Source organism: Cadophora gregata (genome assembly GCF_030347475.1).
Source record: "Cadophora gregata isolate MNR1 chromosome Unknown scaffold_10, whole genome shotgun sequence".
In the NCBI taxonomy this organism is placed as follows: domain Eukaryota; kingdom Fungi; phylum Ascomycota; class Leotiomycetes; order Helotiales; family Ploettnerulaceae; genus Cadophora; species Cadophora gregata.
Window position 1 is genome coordinate 193,162 of NW_026695933.1, and position 17,650 is coordinate 210,811.

The window sequence follows — 17,650 nt, forward strand, 5'->3', positions numbered from 1 at the left end:
TAACAAAAAGTAATAGAAAGTAGTAAAAAGTAACTTTTTGAATTTTTTATAATTCTTTTAAATTAAAATTAAGTTTCAATACTAAGCGCTTATGTTTTCTTATAGGAACTCTATTTTAGACTAGTGTCTTGGCAATAGAATATAAAGGTCTCTCTCTCCCCTCTTAGATTAATTTCTTTTTCTTACTATCCTAATAGTATTCGTATCCTTGTCTTCTCTCCTCAATATCTCGTTCGCGCAACAACTACTTGTCTCAGTCCTTAGCCCTTGTTACTTCACCAGTCGACATATTATAGCAAGAACTACGCCCTCTGTGGTAATATATTAGCTTGACCTTTATCATGGCTATTCATCCAACTACTACATCTAGACGCAAGGTCTATCAAACCAGACGAGTAACTCAAGCACATCGCAATGCCAAAGCTCGGGTAGCTACTACGCGAGCTGGCAACAACACAGCTCGAGACATTGTCCACGTCAACTGCACCTCCCCTACATCCTCGCTGACCAAGATCTTCACCATCCCAGCCCGCATCATGAAGTTCTGCCCCGTCTTCGCAACGGCACTCCGGAATACCCCTCACGGCCAACCAACCAAAATGCCCCTCCTTATCGAGCCCGCCGTATTCGCGACCGTCATCTGTTGGCTGCAAACCCATCAATTGCGGGTCCCGCCCGAGGTTACTCGTACACCCTCTCCCACGTTTACCGCCACCCTCCAATTAACAGCCAGACAGTGGAATCTTCCCCAACTGCACGAACAAGTAGCTGCCAAGCAACGACAGCGTGCATCTAGGCTGGCGATGGCAGCTCCGGCCCAGAAAGTCCATCAGGTGTATTGGCGTGAGCTGGATGCTCATGCTCAGAGGATCCGACGGCTACAGGGCGGATTGCAGATCACGAGGATGTGGAAATCGCTTGCAGTCGGGTCGGCGAGGAGGGAGGCGTTTGTTAGGTTCTGTGTTGATCGGTTTGCGGTGGGTGGGAGAAAGCTCCCGCCTAATATCCCGCGAGAGTTGCGTGTCCTGATTATTAATGACCTCAATCGTATTGCCGCTGAGGCAGAGAATGTTCAGGATTGGATTATTACCTAAGCTGTTGATGAGCACGTGAAGCTGGAGGGGACTGTGAACTATATTGGAAAACACCGAAGTCATCAGCGTATTATGAGATACGCGGGGTTGAATAGAGCATGAAATAAATCGACACGGCCATTTGGATTCTGGATTTAACGACGGTTCTGGTTTGCGAGAAAAAAAAGAAAAAGAAAACAAAATCTAGGTTTCGATTTTAATTACGCAGAAGTCTTATTATTTCGAGTTATTATTATTCTGAATTAGCTTTATTCATATCTCTTCTATCAAGCTTTATATATAGTATCAATCCGAATATAATTATCAGTTTGATCAATCTGAGATCTCTGTGCTTACTTACAATCGTCGAGTGAAAACTTGAATACATATGTGACCTAGCTAAATTAAGAGACGATAGATTCAACTCTAAAGGAACGTATTTTCTACAACAAATCTGATAACAGGATACTATACTACCCCTTCACATTTCTTTTCTATATCTACAACACAAATTCTTTTGAAAACAACCCTCAAATCATACCCAAGAAATACAACACATCTCAAACCCTCCCTGCACCCCCCAAAATCATCCTCTCCAACTCCTCCCTCTCCCCACTCGACTCAACCATACTCCTAAACGTGCCCTCTTCACTATCCTCTCCTCCCCCACTCTTCTCAAGCAACTCCCTCGGCGACCCAAACTCCCTCGTCTTCCCTTCACCTATAACAAGAATCTTATCAAAGTCCGCCACGGTGCTCAACCGATGGGCAATCACAAGTAATGTGGTATTCGCAAACTCTTCACGGATGGAGCGTTGGATGAGTAAATCGGTCGCCATGTCTACGGCGGAGGTAGCTTCATCCAGAAGGAGCACCTTAGGACGAGAGAGGATGGCGCGCGCGAGGCAGAGGAGTTGTTTTTGTCCGTGGGAGAGGTTGCTTCCTGAGGAGGCGATGGGGGATAAGAGAGAGAGGAAGGGGTTCTTGTTTTCGCTTGGTTGGGACGGATCGATGGCTGTGGTCGATGTTGCTGTTGAGGATTCGGGATCTTCTGGAATAGGCGTGTGTGTTGTGGACGGGATGAGATGCACGCGCATGAGTGCTTCGCGTAGTTGGTAGTCGCTGAATTCATTGAAGGGATCAAGGTTGGACCGGATGGTGCCGGAGAAGAGGACGGGGTCTTGGGGGATGATTGCCAGGCGTGTGCGCAGGTCGTGGAGCTTGATTTTGGAGATGTCGACTCCGTCGATGGTGATGCTTCCCGAGCGGGCACTGAGGAACCGGAAGAGCGCCAGGGAGAGAGTCGACTTGCCTTGGCACGTTAGCGGATTACCCCAACAGAGAGTGATGGATACGCTTACCTGCTCCAGTCCTGCCAATGACACCGATACGTTGGTTCCCTTCGGCGGTGAAGGTCAACCCCTTCAAGATAGCAGGAAGGTCATCGGCATATCCAAGCTCAAGATCCTTCACTTCGACCTTCCCAACTTCAGGCCATGTGGCACGTACCTCCTCCCCACCCTGGTCCTCGATCGTCAAATCTCTATACTCAAAGATACGTTCAGTCGCATTCATGTCAAGTTCCAGCTGAGTCGAGATGTTGATAGCCCATCCGATTCGATACCCAAAGCTCAAAGCGAAGGAAAGTGCGAAACCAGCAAGACTGGCATCAATCCCACGTTTCGTGATGACGAAAGTCGCAACAGTGCCCGCGAAGAGTGAAGCTGTGATAGCGATACGAAGTCTGAGCCAGTTTCGGAAAAGACTGTTGAACCACGTGCAGGCTGCATAGTCATCGATCAGGGTGAACATCCGATCGCTGAATTCAGACGATTTGGCAAAAGCTCTGATGGTTGATAGACCGCTCAGCGATGCCGCGAAATGTGAAATGACTGGTGACTTGTTCGTCGACTCAAGACGTTTGACAGTTCGTGCTGCTGCCAGGTAACTCTTCCCGAAGTACATGCACACCAGCAAGAGAGCCGTAGCGCAAATCAGGATGAATGGAGAAACAAAGATAGCGGCAACCATGATTCCAATGGTATCAGCGACTGCGCCGGCAAAGTGGAAGAAATTCTCGGCCAGGGTTGAGTCGAGGTTGGTGAAATCTCCAGTAAATCTGTTGAGGATTCTGCCCATTGGTACTGTGTCGAGCCAGCGTAAAGGCGCACGCAACACACTGTCAAGAATATCCTTGAAGATCTTTCGAGAGGCGCGAATAGATCCTGCATATACTGCGTAGAGACTGCCAACTGAGAAGAAGACCGAAATGGTCGATATGAAGCAGTATATGCCGAGGTAAAACCAAAGATTTCTGTTGTGGACATCGATGGGTAGGATGGAACTCGTAGACATGGTAGAGTTGACAGGGCTGATGTGGTTTCCGATGCGTCCGGAAAAATGTGTTTGAAGATTGCTTCCGTAGTGGAACGCTGTGAAGGATGTCGCTCGGGAGTTTCCAGACTCCTCAGTCTTTGCATATTCATTCGCCCAGGTACGAACCCAGTAGGTGCGGCCCAATGTGAACCCTTGTGTCGCAATGAAGAGTACAATAATGGTTGACCAAAGTAGCCAGCCTCCTGATGCACCAAGGTATCCGATGTAGACAGCAGTCTTGACACGGCCAGTCTCTTGTTTCTCCTCCTCATGAAGCTTTTTAGGTGGAGCTTTTGCTGCAATTGCAGCGTCTTGAGATGGGATGGCAGTCGAGCCATTGGTCTTCACTATACGCAGAACTTCATCTTCCTCGATCTCGGTTGTGTCTTTAACATCATCGGCCTCGAGGATCTCGTTCAATTCTCCAGTCTGTCGAAGGTCTTCGAGTAATCCTGCATGTTCAAGCACACCTCGAGCCGAAAGACGAACAGCATATTTGGCTCGCGGCAAACAAAGCGAAACGTGATGGGTGGCCAAAATTCTTGTTCTGCCCTCAGCCAGTTCGCCCATCACTGCATTTTCATAAATGTGTTTGCCCACATGGGCATCAAGAGCACTGAAGACGTCATCCATGATCATTATGCCGGCTCTTGAGTAAAAGGCTCTCGCAAGCGTCAAGCGCCACTTCTGCCCACCTGAAAGACTGATACCTTGGGCTCCTACTTCGGTCTGGTCACCATCCTCGAAAATTGCGAGATCCTGCGTCAGTGCACAGGCATCGATGACCTTTCCGTATCGGATTGGATCGAATGGCAAGCCGAAGAGAATGTTGTCTTTGATGGTGGCGTTCTCGATCCATGGTGTCTGAGAGACAAACGATATCGCAGACGGGATGATCCAGTCTGCCGCGGTGGCCTTGGAATCGAATCTCTCGTTGATAGATTTAGGAACTCTAATGTAGCCCGATTCAAGATGGACCTCGCCCAGAATTGAAGCAAGAAGTAGTGATTTTCCTGATCCAGTTGGGCCTGAGATCACGCTCAGTGCATCATTAGGGAACTCGAGATTTAGCTCTCGTAGTGTAAAGGTGTCTGCATTCGAGTCTGCGGATCCGCGAGGAAAGCTAACAGATGCGTTGTGGAATGATATTGAATCTCCTGGGAATGTATTTTCAGGCTTTTCAGGCAAGCGAAGGAATTTCTCAATTCTGTCGCTACTGATTTTCGCATTAATAGCGGAGACAAGCAGATATGGAATGTTTGACACAAGGCCTTCGAGCTGAATGAACAAGCTGATCGATGTGAAGGCGACAGATGGTAGGAGGTTCCCGTTGATCCAAGAATAAGTAGCAAGCGACAATGCTGTCAATACCACCGGAGTGAAATTCGAGGCAATAGACATAAAGATACTGTACAGTCTAGACTTCCATAGAGTCGAAAGCTCTTCCTCTCTGATGGAGTCAAGCTTCTCGGCCCACTGAGTTTCGATCGCGGAGAATTTGATCTGTCGAATACCTTGGAGCGCTTCAGTGGTGACTGCTGTTCTCGTATCTCGGATTCCCATCAATGCTTTTTGCTTCTTCCCGTATTTGGCGGCGAGAGCTTTGTTGATTGGGAAAAGGCAAATAATTCCCAACAGCCCAGCACAAAGACTTTGCCAACCGATGAGAACCCATAAAAAGGCGACGGTCACAATCGCCTTGCCAGCAAAGTTGACATAGGCAGTGTTCATCATACCGAAAAGAGCGACTTGGGTACAGTCGACCGCAAACATGTTCAGGACGTCTTGTTGGGAAGCAGATTGAACCTTGTCTGTAGTCTTGGCGTTGTCAATTTTTGCTTCCTCATCTTCGGACGACTTCTATAACGAAACATCAGCAGTTTGGTCCGATCTGAGACGAGATTGAACCAATGTTTCGCTTGTAAACGAATCCAAAAGCACTTACCTCATCTGGAGGCGTGCTCGAGTCCTCCACTTTGAGCATTTTTCCGTACACCAGGCCCGTCAGGAGTGAACGGAGAGGGATGTGAATGTCTGTTGTATGATCACTTAGATGCGCTCAAAATTTTTCTCATACAGACCTGCTTACCTGTCAATACCCACCACATGAGTCTTGAGTCGACGATGTTCGAACTTATGGTGGCTGCAACAATTCCAGCAACGTATTTCCAAGCACCGGGCTCAAGAGCATCTCCGTCTTGCCGAGTCTCAAGGTACTTCAGCAATTGCAAAGTCGCGAAGGCTGGCGCAACATCGAAAAAATTGGAGAAGAGAATACCCAGCCATTGTACGATGAGTTCCCAGCTAAATGCCCAGAATATCTGAACCCACAACGGGAGACTGTCTTCTTTAATCACGATATTTCTGAATCTCGCAGTAGCCTTTTCTGATCGCACGACATGATCCATTGCAGGCATATCGGAGTTATTAAATTCCTCCTTGCCTGCAGCTGCGAGCACCGGGTTTCCCCAGAAGAAGCTGTACCTGCCCCACAAGCTAACATTTCGTTGACGATCAACGAGTTTGCCGTCTGGACGGTAAAGATCAGGTCGTCTTTTCACAGAAAATATCGTGGAGGCCAGCACTGTAACGGCGCCCAATTGGCCGATGGTCAGAATTGTAATGACGCGGAACTCATCACCCGGAAGAGTGACAAGAGTAAGTGCAGCGATGAGGACGCAAGTTATCAGCCGTGCTGCGATGGCTTTAAACCTCGTAACAGGCTCGACGATCCTTGAAATGCTGATAAGCTGCAGAAGCAACAGAAACTGGAAGAAATCAGTGTGAAATCCCTAATAGCGGGGATTAAGATGTTCTTACCCATGAAGGAATCAAAAGTACGATTCCATGAGCGTTGTTCTCTGCAGGGATGTCGGCAAATGAGCCATGAGCCGTCCGCGACAGAACAATGAGGCAGATAAAATCTGCAATTGAAAGCGCAAATCCAATAACGATGATAGTATATATGATAATAAATTGAGATTTGTTGGAAAATTGCTTCATCGATTCTGTCGTCGCCGCTCCATCTTCATCCTCGTAAAGGGTCTCGGCCTGGTTGGGACTTTTGACGGCTCGCCAACGACCGGTGATGAGGGACCAGATAGAGGATATTGAGCATAGGAGGACAAGAGATGCCAAGACATATTCCGTTGTCAATAGATCAAGAGTCCAGCTCATCGTGAAATAGATATTGACGTCGATTGTCCAACAGTGGATTTTGTCTCGCCGTTATCATATATTTGGCTGTTAAGATCTCGCATCCATACGTGGAAAAGACGAGAAGGACTCAATGAAGCCCGAAGATATAGTAGATGAGAGAAGGATCTTATGTCGTTGGTTTTGAAGAAGCAAGAGACCAATGGATACACCTTGACAAGCGGGTGGATGTGAAAATAAGCCTTGGCGAAATAGGAAGGTGGAAAAAGGACCACCCGATCCACTTTTGATATTTGCAATCCGGTGTGAGTCTTACACGCCGGCACTAATTATCATGGTAGGGGGCTTCTATGGGTCGGGTAATACGATGAACCTGCGCTGGTAATGATATGGCTGAGCGTTCCTTGACCAAATATGCGACTTGGGCACCTAGAGGAATCGCGGTGAACAGCTGAAGGCATCGGTAGAGATTGTGGCAAGGCGACCTAGTAAGCACGGAGAACTGGGACCCGCTATGCCGACACAACCAAGTGCTCAGGAAAATTCGAATAACATGAATAGATCAGTGTTGCTGTGCCGCAAAGAGTCATTCGCGAAGCGCATTTATTGACAGATTGCAGCGCAGAATGTGAGCAAATTTGACAAGGTTTAAACGATTACGGAACACGAGATAAGGGACGAACAGATCCATTGTGGTTCAGACACTTCTCATGAAGATGATATCTGTCAAACAACAAGATTCAGCGGGGTAGGCTCGTCTGACTTTAGGCAAGGAAGTAAACATTGTTGCCGAGAAAGGAGAGGATGAGGAAAATGTGAACGCTCGCTCTGGGACCACGTGACTGCGCCTTCTCGGCAACAATGGGCCGAGCGAATCGGGTGCTCATATTTCCAAGCAAAGCATCGAGAAATTGTTGAACCCGGCGAACATCCACCACAGTTCGAATTCCACGACGACGTTGACGACCAGGTGAAGGATATTCATAATGGCAGCGACAGTGATCAGATTCAGGTGCTTGAATGCACCTCCACTGCGCCAGGCGTCTCGCGCATTATTTCCAGCTTCAATTACATCGCGAGGCTTTGCCACCGAAGCTCCCTCTCTCGAGCCCCCTACTAAACGACGCCCAACATACTTCAAAGACAAACTGAATAGCGTACCGTCATTCAACGAGTTCATGGGTGCAGAAGACGAGATCCTGTCCAACGAAGATGCCCTCGAATTGCGGACTGCGATGGTAGGACCACCAGGGAAGAAAAAGCAGATTACTCGACTCCCGGAATGGTTGAAGACGCCCATACCGGATAATTCAAATTACAAGAAGATCAAGAAAGATCTGAGAGGGTTAAATCTGCATACAGTTTGCGAGGAAGCACGGTGTCCCAATATTTCGGACTGTTGGGGAGGAGGCGACAAGAGCGCTGCTACCGCGACGATTATGTTGATGGGAGACACATGCACACGAGGATGTCGATTTTGCAGTGTCAAAACTTCGAAGGCACCTCCGCCGCTGGATCCTCACGAGCCGGAACATACTGCAGAGGCACTTTCGAGGTGGGGACTTGGATATGTGGTGCTGACGTCCGTGGATCGTGATGATCTCGTGGACGGTGGAGCGAGACATTTCACAGAGACGATCATGAAGATCAAGCAGAAGAAGCCGGATATGCTAGTTGAGGCATTGACGGGAGATTATGCGGGAGATCTGGATATGGTGGCCATGGTCGCGAGGAGTGGACTAGATGTTTACGCTCATAATATGGAGACGGTGGAAGAGTTGACTCCATTTGTTAGAGATAGAAGGGCGAAATTCAGACAGAGTTTGCTGGTTTTAGAAGCTGCCAAGAAGACTGTTCCGACCCTGATAACCAAGACGAGCATTATGCTTGGACTTGGCGAGACTGAGGAACAACTGTGGGCGACATTGAAAGGTAAGCTGCTCTGTTGACGTTCCCCACTTCTCAACTGACATTTTCCCAGAACTTCGGAAAGTCAATGTAGACGTCGTAACATTCGGCCAATACATGCGTCCAACCAAGCGCCACATGAAAGTCGAAGAATACATCACACCCGAGACATTCGAGCTGTGGCGCCAGCGTGCTCTCGATCTGGGCTTCCTCTACTGTGCCAGTGGACCACTGGTCCGTAGTTCGTACAAGGCGGGAGAAGCGTTCATTGAGAATGTGATCAAGAAGAGGAAGGGTGTCACGATATTGACGGATGAGACTACTGGTATGCAGAAGGCGGTTGTATAATGATGTATTGGACGGCTGGCGTTTCGAAATATGCATTGCTGGCGTTTTGGGTTGTAAGATAGATGGGGATTAAACCATCCTGCTGTGGCAGCAGCCAATAGAGATTGGTTCGATACTCGACGAAGAACTACTTGCCTTGTCCATTGTCCCATCTTCACTTTCATCGCCGATTTCCGAACCGTCAAATCCGCAATCACAGCATCGGAAAGAAAGACTGAAAGTTCATTTGCAAGTCCTGCATCTCTTCGATCAATACCTCAGAGGTAACCTCGTTATTATAGATCTAAATGAGCTTCCTCAAACCTTTCCCAATCTTCTCAATTCAATACCCTTTATCATCCGTCATGACCCCCACCGTCACCAATGATTCAACAGAGGGGGTCATGCACGTGCGCATATCAAGAGTCATCCTTCGTCCGTATTTTCGTCAGGGCATTTGCAGCCTTGACTAATCTCCCTGCCTAGTAGGCCTCGATCACCATCTCATACACACATCTTCATAGCTTTATCTGTTAATGTCTCGGTTAACCACATGGCTAGGTTGAGCTTGTGTCTTGGTTCGCTATGCTTTTTGTGGCGAACTAGCCGACCGCGGGGGACCATGTGGGATTGCTCGCTTAGCCCGAGGGGCATAAACAAAGTGCCTGGAGGAGTAAACTGATAGTTTATGGAGAAACTATTGATGGACTCATGAGATTTTATCTTGAGATAGAGTGGCGAATGGTTGATTCCCTTGCAGAATGACCTCGTGGGAAAGGATGGCGCTGAGAATGCTTGTATACATATGAAGCTCGGGGGCTTGTATTGGCTTACGCATGACATCTCGTCTTTATCAGCACAATATTATGAAGTAAAATGTTATATATACTTCCAGTAGTGATATTCTAATTCAGGATGAGAGATAATGGTCAGAAGTTCAAGATGGTCGTTAAAATTTCGCCGTGACCTAATTTCTTGGGTTCATGCTGGAACGTTTCTGAATGTTTTGGATATAATTTGTATTCTTTGGTTCTACAGATGAAAATGAAATGAATGAAAGGAGCGTAGTGACTCTATCATCTCCTACAACCTCTAACTCCCCAAATAAACGCCGAATTTCTTAACCCGCAAAATCCTTTTTACTCCCCCATCCTGGTACATCGCACTCTTGTCTAACATCTGTCACTATCGAACCCTACGAGATATTAGCATTCATTTGGTTCCGACACATACTCAGTTAAGAACTCACCATGTAGTTGACTCCTACTTCCTGCCCGCCCAATGACCTCAACTCTGAACCCCAACTTCTCCATCTCACCAGCATCAACCAATCCCCTTCCATCAAACACCCACTTTGGACCCTTCATTTGATATGCGATTCGTGCCCACTCCAGACTCTCATTCGCGATGACCTCTTCGGCGCTTCCACGCTCGCAGTCTCTGCAGCCTTCTGCGCAAGCAGGTTCAGGCAGGTAGCGGTTGACAGGGTCAGTATCAAGCGTTGGTTCAGGATCTGTCGGTGAGACGGTGTTTGACTGTCGTCTGGTGGACATCATGTGAAGAATGTCGAGCTCGATGAGAGCAGAATTGTTTCGCTTCTTGGAGATGCATTCCGATGGGCGCTTTGTGAAAATTGACATTTTCTTTTCAAGAGAAGGATAACGGAATTGATCCCATTCTGTGAGGATGAGGACGGCATTTGAGTCGGCGCAAGCTTCGTATGAGTCTTTGTAAACTATGATTTTGTGTTAGTAGATGCAATTAATTGATGAGAGAAAGTGATGGTACCTTCGATTGGTCCTTCCGGCTTGAGAAGCTTCACACCCATGTTCCCGAACAAACGATTAATCTCGTCCTTAACGTCTTCTGGGTTGCATTTGGGGTCAAAGATCGCAATTTCTGCTGGGTTATCGGCCAACAACGATCTGACTACTTCCACAGCAGGTGACTCTCGAGTATCGCTTGTGTCCTTCTTGAAAGCCCAGCCGAGGATACTGATTTTCTTGCCAATAAGCGTACCATTCAAGTTGGACACTACACGTCTGACAAATCTGTTGCGTTGGAACTCGTTGATGGAGATGACTTGCATCCAGTACTCAGCTACTTCGTCGAGGTGGAGAGTCTGAGCAAGATATACGAGAGACAATATATCTTTCTTGAAGCATGAGCCACCGAATCCAAGACCAGCTTTCAAGAACTTTGATCCAACACGAGGATCGAGACCGATAGCTTTGGCGATCTCATCAACATCTGCACCAGTCTTTTCGCAAATTGCGCTGACGGTGTTGATACTGCTGATACGTTGTGCGAGCATGGCGTTTGCGACGAGCTTTGAGAGTTCTGATGACCAAAGATTGACGGTGACGATCTTGGAGGGGTCAACCCAAGCTGAGTATACTTCTTTGAGGGCTGCAGCTGCTGCAAGACCAGACTTTGTGCGGGAGCTTCCGATGAGGATACGGTCTGGGTTGAGGAGATCCTTGATAGCGGTGCCTTCTGCTAAGAACTCAGGGTTTGAAAGGATTTCAAAGGGCACGCCTGGTCGGTGAACGTTGAGCTAGATAGTTGTCAGTCTCCAGCTGCAAGCTTGAGGTCTTCCTCAGGCTGGTCTATACGACTTACAGTGTCGCGAACAATCTGAGCAGTACGACAAGGCACAGTACTCTTTTCGACGATAATAGCACCCGGCTTCGCAGCCAGAGCGATGTCTCTCGTCGCGCCTTCCAACGCAACCATGTTGGTCGCAGCTCCAGCTCCAATTCCCGAAACCTTCGTGGGGGTGTTGACGCTCAACAAAACGATGTCAGCCTCGGAGACACACTTTGCAACATCGGTTGAGAAGAATAGATTGGGTAAGCGAGCAGGAAGCTCGGCAGTGGAAGCATCGTCGATGTTGATTTTCGTAGCATTTGTACCGTCTCGAGCTACTCGAACGATTTCGTTGAGGCCAGGTTCATGGATGGGAGGATGTTGTGAGTTCCATTTTCTGATACGGTTGATGTCTTTGTCAACTACAGTGACTGTGATGTGAGGATTCTGGAAAGCAATGACTGCCGCTGTGGGTCCTCCTGTGTTCTTGTAAGTTATCTGCTCCGGGTTCAAGAATATGAAGAAGTGTAAGTTACTTACCGACATAACCAGCACCAACACAACAGATGTTCTTGGCCTTGGTCGAAGAGAAATCCTGTGTAATAGCTTCAGGAGTAAACTTGAAATATTCTGAAGTAAATGGACTGAGAGGCGAAGATGGACTAGTGGACAGAGTTGTGTTGTCAAAGTCAGAACTATCACTCCACACTGATACCATAGTTGAAGGCATGGTTGAAGAGAATTGTTTAAAATAAGATGATGGAAGTGCTTTGAGATGATCGACTTGATATGACTTGACGAGGCAGGATGTATAGCTTTATACGATCTTTTCAATAGCACAGTGATCCGCTTTATCATTATGCGAGATACCATGATAGCACAGACCCTTCAGACTTCTTAGCCCCCGCCTCTCTCTTATCTTTGGATTCGAATAATCCATACGATGGCACTCTCTTACCTAAAACGATGGCCAAACTTTTCAAGATGGTACCATTTCTCAAATTCACAACACCCTAGTACACTTAAACTATCTCGGATCCCACTGCCTCACCCGAGCAAGTGCTGCAAACAGCTGAGCCTCTCAGGAGTCAAGCATCAAGCAATGTCGATAGGTTCATGACTTCTCCAGTATGTGCTGAAAGCAGCCAAGTCTCTCAATCTGGCTGGCTCAGAGTCTTAACTGCGCAGAACTGTGGAGCGTATTTGAGAAGATCCACATGATAGCTAACCGACAAGGTCTGAGCTTTAAGCTTTGTATGACTTCAGTGGAGAGGCCAGACGAGGATACAATAGAAAATTGGAGCATGTCTTACTTCCTCAGTTTCTGTTGACGCTCATCCGCGCAAGGTTCGAAATTTCTCCAGGATCATTTTGCAACAAAGGATATCGAGCTGTACATTGTATTTCATTCCCCTCAACGTCCCTGATGAATATCGGTCCGAGGTTTGAACCCCAGTAAACATTTCAGAAAGAGTGAAATGAATATTCGTCTAAGCGAGATCAAAGCAAACAGAGCCTCGTTGCCGAGCTCGCCGCTAATTGTTGCCATCACCCCCAGCATGCGAGCTGGGCGATACAGAGCTCGGCGTCAACAACCTCAAACGGACATTACTCCGCCTTGAAAGGAGGATTTATACACAGACGACCGCCCCCCCACACGCCCCCCCCTTCCCTGGTCAGACGAACCAAAAACTTCAGAATCTCTAGCAATTGCGAAGGCACAATAGCTGGAACAGTAATAAAATCACATATCTCCCACGTTCCGGTTAGCAAACCCCCAGAGGGGACCCCGTGCTATACCTACGCTCTAACCCTAACTAACCTACTAATCCTAACTAACACTAACTAACCCTAACTGTTCGTAACCTTTGGAAATATACTTGAGAGTTGTACAGGCGTAAGTACTCTATGTGCCCCGTAAGTAGCATTACTATCCCCCCGGCTTGAATGTTTAATGTGTAGAAAACTGGAGTCAGTATAGGTAGCTTTCTAGAGTATCTATCTAACAGAAATCGCTGCTTTGAGCCCTTGTAGTCCTCTCGAACCTTTTATAGCTACCCTTACCTTTTACAACAGACCTAATTCTGCCTCGTATTCTAGCTCTATCTAGGGCTTCCGGCCACTTAGCACTTAACAGTCAGGCCTCCGACCCGCAAAAGTTCAAATTTTACATTCAAGCCGTGGGGGGAGATAGTGATAGTACTCCCCTACTGGTTGCAAAGGGGGGGCGTGGGGGGGGGGGGGGGGCGCCGTCTGTGTATAAATCCTCTTTGAAAGATAGAGAGCCACGTACAGTGCTTACAGGAATGCAAAGTAAGCGAGTTTAAAGTTAAACAAGAGTCGTTCGTGGAGAACGGACACGAATCAGAGACCTCTTGAACCTTTGAGAATCCGCTGCGGCCGACGAAACATCGTACGAGGAACTTGAATGGGGCACGGCAGTCGAGAACATGTCTTCGACTCCCGAGATGTCTTACACCGGAGTTTTCTTACGGCGACTTTCTGACTCACTGAGACAGGCAGAGGTCTCACACAGATGGAAATAACGATTCAGTAGCGATGTTGTAGACCACCTTGATGAGTGACGCAGGGGGCGGCGAGAGGCCACCCGCATGCGGGGAGGAGCATAGATCTTTTTGTCTTTCTTCCTTCGGAACAAGCTCCGGAGAAATGAGGACAAGATTTGTGGGATTTGAGAGCGGTTTGGAAGTGGGGAAGGATCGTTGGGAGCTCAGAGTTGCCATTTGATACTATTGATCACATGTGTAATGTATTTTCATAATCAGGGATGATCAAGTGTAAGATTTTATGTATGCTATTTGTCTATGTTCTATTGTTCTAAATTCAAAAGGTAACACCAAGCTATGCAATCAAAAAAAATATCAGAAATCCCCTCCTTTTCTAGCATCAAGCATCTTCTGTCGTCCCTTGGAAGCCAGCTCTTTTAATCTAGCCTAACTACGCTTCTTCTCAACACACAACAAGAATCTGTGGGCGAAGAATAGATTCATTGAATCCAAAACGATCAATGGAACAGCATTATACAGCTCGAAGCTTTTGTCAGTTAAGCACCGATAGATCAGCGCACCGATCAAAGCGCCAATGTAAGTGAATATCCAACACCAAGCTAAGATACGCATATTGCGATACTTGTTGTTGCGATGCGACGCATTGTCTCCCGAAGGGACCCATGCCAAAGCTCTTCCAAAGATGCGATCTTTGATCGCAGTGAGATATGCGTATGACTGAATCACCATAATAAATTGCACATTGAGTCCGTATTTTGCTTTAGCCCAGAAACGGAATGCGATAAGCGAGTAGATGACGGATGGCGCGGCGAAGGCAAGATTGTAGTACTTGAAGAATTCTGGACGGACCCAGAGGAGAAGGATACCGGGCATAGGATTGATGAAGATACTGATGGATATGGCGGAGTAGTACATCATGCCTGACATATAACAGAGTTTTTGAACAATGTTGAGGTTTGACTTCCAGAAATCCGGGTTTGTAAGAAGAGTCGTAGAGCCCATGCACCATCGCATTTGTTGCGAAAAGAAGGCGTGTGGCGTGTCAGGACAAACTCCACATGCGAGACAGAGAGGGACGTATTTGACTTTCCAGCCTCGGTCGACGGCATAGAACCCGGTATGAACGTCTTCTGAAAAGCCGATCTCGGCCGTTCCACCAACTTCAACAAGTGCCTCGCGTCGATAGACAGCGTTACTGCCAACGCAGATGGATGCACCCCAGCGATTGCGGTTTACTTCGACAACTCGGTAAAAAAGCTCCTGGATTGCACCTGCGCCTTGCTCGATCCAGGTCTGATTTTCTGTGACGCGGAAGAATTGAGGAGTTTGAACGATTGCACTCTTGGGGTCAGCAAGATGTTGTGGAACAGTCTCGAGCAGGAAATCAGATCGTGGACAGAAGTCGGCGTCGAAGATCACGAAGAAATCTCCAAACGTGCGAGTGAAAGCCCATCGAAGATTGCCGGCCTTCTTGAGTCTTGGCCTATCTTCCCGCACAATATATTCGAAGCCATAACTTTCTGCGAGCTGCTTGACTGCGTCCATAGCGCCATCATCCAGGACGTAAACTTTGATTTTTTCGGCTGGCCATTGTAACTGCTTGACATAGATATAGGTGTTCGCCAAGATTTCCATTGGCTCCTTGCAGCAAGGCAAGTAGATGTCGATGGTAGGGGCGGTTTCATCAGTGATTGGGTACTCTGTCAGAATTCTGTTGTGGCTCTCGATGTCGTAATCCTTTCCGACCAGGGTGATTGTGTACGAGATCATGAGGTAGACTTCGAGAAGGGCGACGAAGAGTCCGAACCAGTAAAAGTATACAGATGTGACAACAAATAGCCACATTCCCGCAGACAAAGTCAAGAACGAGAAGACCCCTACAAGATACAAACCAAATCTGTTGGTCTTCAAGTACCCGTACTTCTCTTCATCTGTAGTTCCAGATGGAAGAATGAGAGTAGGATCCTCAAGGGGGGCGTAAGTCGCGCGGAATACTTCATATTGGCGAGACCAGAATCCTTTCGGCGCGGGATCAACAGTAGGAGCATTTGTTTCGGTTTTCGTTTTGTCTTGCGCAGTGGAATTTTCGGGGGTCTGCTGAGGCATTTCAATCTTTTCCCAAAGCTCCTCTCTCGGAAGAGAAACCGGAAACTAAAAACGTAAGCTCAAGTCGTTTATAGTCTCCAGGAGCACTCACAACTGTATCTTCAAGTTGTTGCGTTCGGGTAGTCGACGCTACAGTAGGCAGTGGTGTCATCGGGATCGATTCCGAGTGACGAGACGAGCTTTCAGATGTCGATAGAGCTTCATTGTCGGCGAAAGGGTTGCTAGACTCGATGCCAACAGTTGACGGTGCATTGCTTTCATGCGTATGGCTGACCTCGAGTCTACGAGCATCACTATGATCCGCCATGACTGACTTGAGAAACAATTGAATAACAACTGAGTAGCCAAATATGTGGTACTAATTTCAAATTGCCGATCAACAGCTATGAAGAAAACTGAACATAAAACACCAATAGTGAAGCCAATGTCCTTGGTGATAGAAGTTTTCATAAGAGTGAAGCTGGACTCAATTCCAGCCACCTCAAATGGCACATTCTCTCTTGGTCTCGAACTCTACCAAAAAAAATCTGTGGACCCATGGCCCACTTGGATACAAGTGCCATTTAGGTTCTGAAGATGGATGTATCTCGTCTTCGCTCCTTATCCTAGGTTCGAGAACATAGAGACCATTCGTGGGCTGGGCAGATATTGATCCACTCCCAACTGCAAACAGAAGTATGCATGCCTTCCCGAGGTTTTCGGACAAGGGTACACAAAAATGGCATCAATCCACTTGAGAGTCTCTGATTGAGAGACATTGACCAGTGGACAATGTTGTCCTCAGCTTTGAAGTGATCGGATCGCAGAAGGATCGCAGAAGGATCGCAGAAGGATCGCAGGGGCAGTCTCGTTCGCGAGAAATCACATGTTGGATCAAGATCTTTCGCATCTATGAACAGCTACGAAAGCGGATGCCTCAGTATCGTGAATGTAGAAAATTTCCATGATGTTGGTAGTTCTTTTAGGGTGTAGTCTATGTCTCTCCAATTGAATCGCCTCGTCTGGCTCAAAGCAGCTGAATCGATGCGGAAGATTGCTCCTCCTTTGAATCATTGGGTTGAAAGTATAGTGGAACGTCGCCACGACCAAGCAGCTTTGGTTATTTGGTTCGACAGTGACCCTGGTCAAATAGTGGATGTTCGTTGATCAACAGTCCACTGGACGAAGGGGGTAGCATTGGGGACCAGATACAAAAGATGAAGACGCCACGACGAACAGGGATACACAGATACGAGCAACGGAATGTGATAGAGATGGAAACAATTCTCACCAGAATTTCGCTTAATAGTTGTCACTGAAACATTATCCGTTAGCGTAACGAACTAGGGGACAGAAGTCTGTGCGTTCAGGGCATTTTCCTAACAAATATGCCCTATAAGAAAATTTGAACTTATTTAAATGCTATTAAATCCAAATCTTATAATAAATATGACCCCTCTTTCTATTTTAATATTCAAATCCTAAGTATTTATAGTATTAGATTAGTAGGTATTTAGTTTAGTTAACAGAGTATATGATAACTTTGAGTTATTCGCTAAATGTTTAGTGAGGAAAATGCCCTGTGGACACGGACTTCTGTCCCCTAGT

General features: G+C 47.2%; 5 protein-coding genes across 5 annotated transcripts; 2 read left to right on the forward strand and 3 right to left on the reverse strand.

Annotated features, from left to right (window-relative positions):
• The first annotated feature begins 98 nt into the window (after positions 1-98).
• Positions 99-1,383, forward strand: ONS95_001426 (uncharacterized protein). Its single transcript, XM_058494623.1, has one exon. It carries the CDS (start codon positions 342-344, stop codon positions 1,092-1,094), a length of 753 nt encoding a protein of 250 aa, XP_058354930.1. The 5' UTR covers positions 99-341; the 3' UTR covers positions 1,095-1,383.
• ONS95_001427 (uncharacterized protein) lies at positions 249-9,831 on the reverse strand. Its single transcript, XM_058494624.1, has 5 exons — positions 6,270-9,831; positions 5,539-6,217; positions 5,395-5,483; positions 2,435-5,309; positions 249-2,385 (listed from the first exon to the last, which is right to left on the reverse strand). Exons 1-5 carry the CDS (start codon positions 6,624-6,626, stop codon positions 1,634-1,636), a joined length of 4,752 nt encoding a protein of 1,583 aa, XP_058354931.1. The 5' UTR covers positions 6,627-9,831; the 3' UTR covers positions 249-1,633.
• Positions 7,429-8,861, forward strand: ONS95_001428 (uncharacterized protein; the record flags this gene model as incomplete). The annotated part of the gene is made up of 2 exons (XM_058494625.1): positions 7,429-8,537; positions 8,587-8,861. The coding sequence occupies exons 1-2, from the start codon at positions 7,592-7,594 to the stop codon at positions 8,859-8,861; spliced, it is 1,221 nt and encodes a 406-aa protein (XP_058354932.1). The 5' UTR covers positions 7,429-7,591.
• ONS95_001429 (uncharacterized protein) lies at positions 9,832-12,976 on the reverse strand. The gene is made up of 6 exons (XM_058494626.1): positions 12,388-12,976; positions 11,970-12,315; positions 11,463-11,908; positions 10,629-11,397; positions 10,090-10,575; positions 9,832-10,035 (listed from the first exon to the last, which is right to left on the reverse strand). The coding sequence occupies exons 2-6, from the start codon at positions 12,157-12,159 to the stop codon at positions 10,013-10,015; spliced, it is 1,914 nt and encodes a 637-aa protein (XP_058354933.1). The 5' UTR covers positions 12,160-12,315; positions 12,388-12,976; the 3' UTR covers positions 9,832-10,012.
• Positions 12,977-14,212: 1,236 nt separating this feature from the next.
• On the reverse strand, positions 14,213-17,296 carry ONS95_001430 (uncharacterized protein). Its single transcript, XM_058494627.1, has 2 exons — positions 16,155-17,296; positions 14,213-16,108 (listed from the first exon to the last, which is right to left on the reverse strand). The coding sequence occupies exons 1-2, from the start codon at positions 16,368-16,370 to the stop codon at positions 14,384-14,386; spliced, it is 1,941 nt and encodes a 646-aa protein (XP_058354934.1). The 5' UTR covers positions 16,371-17,296; the 3' UTR covers positions 14,213-14,383.
• Positions 17,297-17,650: the final 354 nt, after the last annotated feature.

Bases quoted from the DNA above. Each gene is read 5' to 3' on its own strand.
- ONS95_001426 (XM_058494623.1), top strand. From the start codon at position 342: ATGGCTATTCATCCAACTACTACATCTAGACGCAAGGTCTATCAAACC.
- ONS95_001427 (XM_058494624.1), bottom strand. From the start codon at position 6,626: ATGAGCTGGACTCTTGATCTATTGACAACGGAATATGTCTTGGCATCT. The intron at 6,218-6,269 runs GTAAGAACATCT...GATTTCTTCCAG, and splicing joins TACTTTTGATTCCTTCATGG to TTTCTGTTGCTTCTGCAGCT. The intron at 5,310-5,394 runs GTAAGTGCTTTT...GTTTCGTTATAG, and splicing joins CGAGCACGCCTCCAGATGAG to AAGTCGTCCGAAGATGAGGA.
- ONS95_001429 (XM_058494626.1), bottom strand. From the start codon at position 12,159: ATGCCTTCAACTATGGTATCAGTGTGGAGTGATAGTTCTGACTTTGAC. The intron at 11,398-11,462 runs GTAAGTCGTATA...ACAACTATCTAG, and splicing joins CTCAGATTGTTCGCGACACT to CTCAACGTTCACCGACCAGG. The intron at 10,576-10,628 runs GTACCATCACTT...ACAAAATCATAG, and splicing joins GCCGGAAGGACCAATCGAAG to TTTACAAAGACTCATACGAA.
- ONS95_001430 (XM_058494627.1), bottom strand. From the start codon at position 16,370: ATGGCGGATCATAGTGATGCTCGTAGACTCGAGGTCAGCCATACGCAT. The intron at 16,109-16,154 runs GTGAGTGCTCCT...TTACGTTTTTAG, and splicing joins AACAACTTGAAGATACAGTT to TTTCCGGTTTCTCTTCCGAG.